The sequence below is a fragment of the Haliotis rubra genome, unplaced genomic scaffold, assembly GCF_003918875.1.
Source record: "Haliotis rubra isolate DU_JTF1 unplaced genomic scaffold, ASM391887v1 Scf1793, whole genome shotgun sequence".
In the NCBI taxonomy this organism is placed as follows: Eukaryota; Metazoa; Mollusca; class Gastropoda; order Lepetellida; family Haliotidae; genus Haliotis; species Haliotis rubra.
Window position 1 is genome coordinate 27,941 of NW_025765773.1, and position 5,194 is coordinate 33,134.

The 5,194-nt window shown below is 39.1% G+C and overlaps 1 protein-coding gene across 1 annotated transcript; it reads left to right on the forward strand.

Moving 5' to 3' along the window:
* The first annotated feature begins 1,675 nt into the window (after window positions 1-1,675).
* LOC124273305 (beta-1,3-galactosyltransferase 1-like) lies at window positions 1,676-2,507 on the forward strand. Its single transcript, XM_046708546.1, has one exon. The coding sequence runs from the start codon at window positions 1,741-1,743 to the stop codon at window positions 2,491-2,493; it is 753 nt and encodes a 250-aa protein (XP_046564502.1). The 5' UTR covers window positions 1,676-1,740; the 3' UTR covers window positions 2,494-2,507.
* Window positions 2,508-5,194: the final 2,687 nt, after the last annotated feature.

The following is a 5,194-nucleotide window of genomic DNA, read 5'->3' on the forward strand; positions in this document are numbered from 1 at the left end:
AGATGCATACGTTGGAGAGTTGACTGCTCAATACGTTCTCAACCGCTGCTGTGACATTGATTAGCTTGGGAACATATGAATGTCTGATGGAGCCACAAGAAGATGTTGGATGCTGAAGGTGGTCAAAGCCACACCCATGGAATGTAGCACGGATTTGTGCACTTGTGCATTGTTCTGGTATAAAGCCACTTATTCTCTCAGCTTCCCACCTCTCTTAGGTTTCATTTTGACCCGTAATTACCCCAGACATGCAGCATTATATCCAATGATTGTCTAGTCTTCAGGAAGAATGTCGCCATGATGACAAAATCGGCATCCTAGAACACGGAGACATAACCTTTCCAGCTGACGGGAGTCTTTGCCAGCTGAAATAGCGGTAGTATCAAATGATTCCATTATTTTGATTGTTGGTTGGACTCAGATCGGAAATATTGAACTCAGGTTTCATCCATAGTCACAAATCATTGCAATCCATAGTCACTATTACAAGAACCTTTATGGATCAGCTTCAAACAGAGCTATCATCGCACATGTGCTGAGTGAGTTTTTGGTCCGATGTCAGAATACTTTCCAAAGTGTCTGTGAAAAGGAGTATACTCTTGGGAAATGTCTCCTGAATTTATTTAGTCTCATAAATTAGCATTAGTCATTCGCTGGCCTGTCATCCGCAAACCATCCTCTGTATCATTTCTTTCTATATATGTCAGACACCCCAAGGACTACACTGGTGAAAGTACGGCAACACTTGCTAATTAAAAAAATCGTGATGACAGCCAAATTCTCAATATATATATTCTGATCCTCAGTGTTCCTGAGTTAAGTTTGCTTGGTTTACACGAGTCATGTCGTACAATGAATTGTATGTATGGTTTAGCACCTCGCCTTCGAACAATCTATTCATGTATAAGAACAACTGTTAACAACTAAGAACATGGAATTGAATTACGCAGGCGATGTCATGGTATTTATGGATGCACCACCCATTGATATATAGTTCATTCTATCAATACTTATGTACACCGACATGAAAACACGTCAAGAAGATTTTATGTTGATCATGAGGTATACTGCGATGAAATATTCCATTTAAATGAATGATGAAACACAAGGAAAGGGAAAACGACAGTTTAATAACTTGGCGTATTGTTTTGGCTTGTTTGAGTGGCATTCTAGAAGTTGCTGGTATAGAGACGACACAACTTTATGGATGATCAACTTCATTATTGTTTTGGGTTATGATTGTAACAGCTAGTTTAATTAACAACATTCCATGTCTTTCAGAGACAACATTCTCCAGGGGAGATGGGTATGGTGTCCAGGTTATGGTTCCTCTATAGCATACCTTGCATATGCATAACTATGTACCTCTGCTGGAACCTCGGCGCAATGACATCAAAGCCTCAATTTCGTATATTCTGTCAGCAATTCACGAAGGGACATGAAACAGTGATAGGGACAATGAGTGAGTTTATAACAGAGCAAACAATGTCAGATACTCCGAGGACTACAACACCTGTTGAAAGCACGACAGCACCTGTTTCTTCAAAGACGCGTGATTACAGATTTATTCCCAACTCAGATTTCTATTTAACCACAGTAAATGGCAACAACATTAACTGTCAAATTGACAAATACTTCACGTTGCAAACAAACGAGACAAAGGACCCTTTCATCAACCAGCATCTGTTTTCCTTCATTCACACTTCAGAAACATGTTCTGAGAGAAGCGTTTTCTTGTTAATGGTGGTACATTCTGCTCCCATGAACTACAATAAGAGAGATATGATTCGAGCAACTTTCGGGTCTGTTACATCCTACAGAGACAAACACCTGGCAGTTGTCTTTATTTTGGGAACTGTTGAACAACAAACCCTGCAGGAATCCATAAACAAAGAATCACAACTTCACCACGATATTGTTCAAGGTAATTTCCAGGACAGTTATAAAAATCTCAGTAGGAAACATATTATGGCCATGCACTGGGTCAAATATAACTGTAACCCGACGTATATTCTTAAATTAGACGATGACACATTCGTTAACCCTTATAGAATTATAGATTATTTACTAATGGAAAAGCCTCAGGGAATGACGATGCATTGTAAAGTCATCTATGGTGACCGACCAAATAGAAGGAAAAAATCTAAATGGTACACGCCTGTATCCCAGTATCCATTTCCCAAATTACCACCTTTTTGTCTCGGGTTTGCTTACATAACAACACCAACAACTTGGAACGCCTTGTACAAAGCTTCAGAAACTTGCCGCATCATGGACATGGATGACCTGTATGTCAGTGTTGTGTTGGCCATGAAGGCTGGAGTGAAGAAGAGAAGCTTCGAGAACTTGCTGTACAACTGTCCTAAACCTGCTTCAAGGATGACTGAGAGAGTGTTGAATGCGAAAGCAATTGTTTTAGACAGAAGAAACAAGTGTGGCGATATTCCGTTTAAATTCTTTCCAAGACTGCAAGAAATGAATGATTTTGATTAGCGAAGTTTCATTGTGGAATAGAAGGGAGAAACTACCCGTCAGTCGCAGAGGTGAAGGTAACTATGTAACCAGGATTTTGACCGTCTGTGTCCCTGCGAAACAGTGCAAGAAATCCTGTGTTGTTTTGGTAAAGGCCTACTTGTGTTGCAGAGGAGATTTGTTTCTGCAATTCGTGGTCACCACTGAAAAACCAACATGCTATACAGATCTGAATCTGGATAGGCGCTGAAGAAATTTACCGTAGATTTACTCTGATATGCACACTTTGAGACGGGAAAAGTAAATAGTCTCAAACAAGGTAGCAAGATACAGGAAGCTCTTGCTGCTTATGCCTTATATGAATATACACCTGGAAACATGTACTTTGTACAAAATCGTATCAAGTATTGATTCCTGGAGAAATGCTGATGACAACTGTGTCATACTGAAGCACATAAGAAGAAGTTTCCATAAAAATGTGCATTTAGTGATAAAAGCACAAAAGTTGGTCATCATTTTCAAGAACATTTCTGAAATAATTTCAGATATTGAGGCACAAATTTTAATGTCCGTGTGCGCATGTACAGTAGACAAAAAATGTCGCACTGTTTTCAATGTTTCCTCTTACATAGTCAGCATAGGCAATCATTACAAACCATTAATTTCACAATTAATTGTTTACAGGTACAGGAAAAGAAGAGAAATAGTTAATTTGCATTAAGTAAAAACATCCCCCAAATATAAATGCTCCCTTCTTTCAAAATGGCAGGTAGCTGGCAGTTTTTCAAAAATGGAGCTCCATGATAAAAGATAAGTGTGTAATGGTTTCATCTGATCAACACTGAGTGAAAATGCACGTACTATTTGGCAAAGAACTCTAAAACAATGATTCATAAGTAAAGTTTTTGGATATTTTTAACAATAAAATCTTTAAGTTATTAGACTGAAGGGCAAGTGCGGCACATAATCCAGAGTTGTCCTTCGCAAGGGAGCAGTCATTATTTTATCAATATTTTATTCCACTAAACATGCACTAAACCGCACTTTTCTTGTGTGATATTTTAAAAAACCCACACATCACTATTGCAATTCAGTGACAATTTTGCCTAATTCAGTTTTACAAATGTCAGATAAAATATTTTCTATACGTTTCCTTTAGAAATTACCATTTCATCATAATTAAGTTGTGAGGTTTTGGTTTTCATGATGGTTGATGACAGTACTATAAGTTTATGTTCATAAAATATTTTATAAGAAATTGAAAACTAATTAATCGTCTTCGCTTACAGGCCCCGTGGCAGTTATACTACAAATGACACGTTACGATACTGAATTTAGACTTCGTGCTCAAGGCCATAATGAAACATATGAATGAGCATTCGTCGTGCAATATAACTCACTATTTTAAGATGAGGACGAAGACACATCTTGGTGCATATGCTATGAAAACCAAAATTACACGGATTAAGATGGTAACTGTAACACATTTTACTCTGATTTCAACGAAAACAAAACTGAAATTGAAGCATGGTAACACATCACTGCAATCTGAGAAGAATAAACAAAAACGTAAACATCCACAGTGCTGGAAAGTATGCATGTTCACCATGACTACGTATACCCCAGAAATCGCACAGTTTTTAGACAATGGTTGTTCTGATTGTATGAACCACCACACACGACCACACCAGTATCATGTGTAGCCATCCCTCGGACTTATAACATCTGTCAGTCTCCTCCTCATACTGCCAGTCAATCATTGTATTAGTAGCATCTGATTCCTCTGCCAGTGTATGCCTAAATTCTTCACTTTGAACAGGAAAAGGTCCAGCTCGAACTTCGCATCTAACAGTCCGAAACATGTTCAATGACGTTGCGGGCCATGGTAATGTTTCGATGGAATTGCTCTCTAACAATGGCGATGACGGCACGAGACGGCCTAGCGATGTTCATCCATGAATATGTGACGATTGGTAAAGATAACATAACTTGGCCCCATGGCCGTATCCGTACTTGCTGTCGAAAACGTTGACCCTTGTGTTTCCCAATTTCTATAAGGATGCCTAACAGGGAGATCGAACGCAACCCCATATCGTCACTGATGGGTTCAGCTGCATAGATCATCTCATGATTGTACGACGTCTGTATAGTGCCTACGGCAGTGGGCAACGTGTAGAAGAAAGCGACGTCCATGAGACCAATGAACCCTAAGCCATTTTCTTAAGTTGCAGTTCTTGGAGTTTGCACCACATCAGACGTCTCTGCCTGCTCCTATCTGTGAGGAAGGGACGTGTGCTCGGACGACGTACCCTCAGACGTCGCAGCCTCCTTGTGATGGTAATGGTGTTATGTAATGTTCATGCTGTCGATCACTTGATTGTCTGGTCCAGAGTCGATTATTTACAGACTGCTTCCATATAACAGGAGGGAGCAGGAATATTGTTGTTTGTTAACAACATACGAACCTGCGCATGTGCAAAATGAAATTATTTTGAGTGTCTCCATATCTGAGAATGTTCACTATGCATTATTCAATATATGTGCAAAGTGTTAAGCTTTTATCATTAAATTAACATTAGCCGCTCCACTATAATATTATTTGTCTTCCAATCAGTTCACAGTATGTCGTGATGTGATGTCGGCACCAGATCTCAGTAGTACTCGTCTTTAGGTCATTGTTACAAATAAACATATATATACTGAGTCAAAAAAGAAACTTCAC

What these genes read in the sequence shown, in the direction of transcription:
- LOC124273305 (XM_046708546.1), top strand. Translation starts at nt 1,741, where the DNA reads ATGGTGGTACATTCTGCTCCCATGAACTACAATAAGAGAGATATGATT.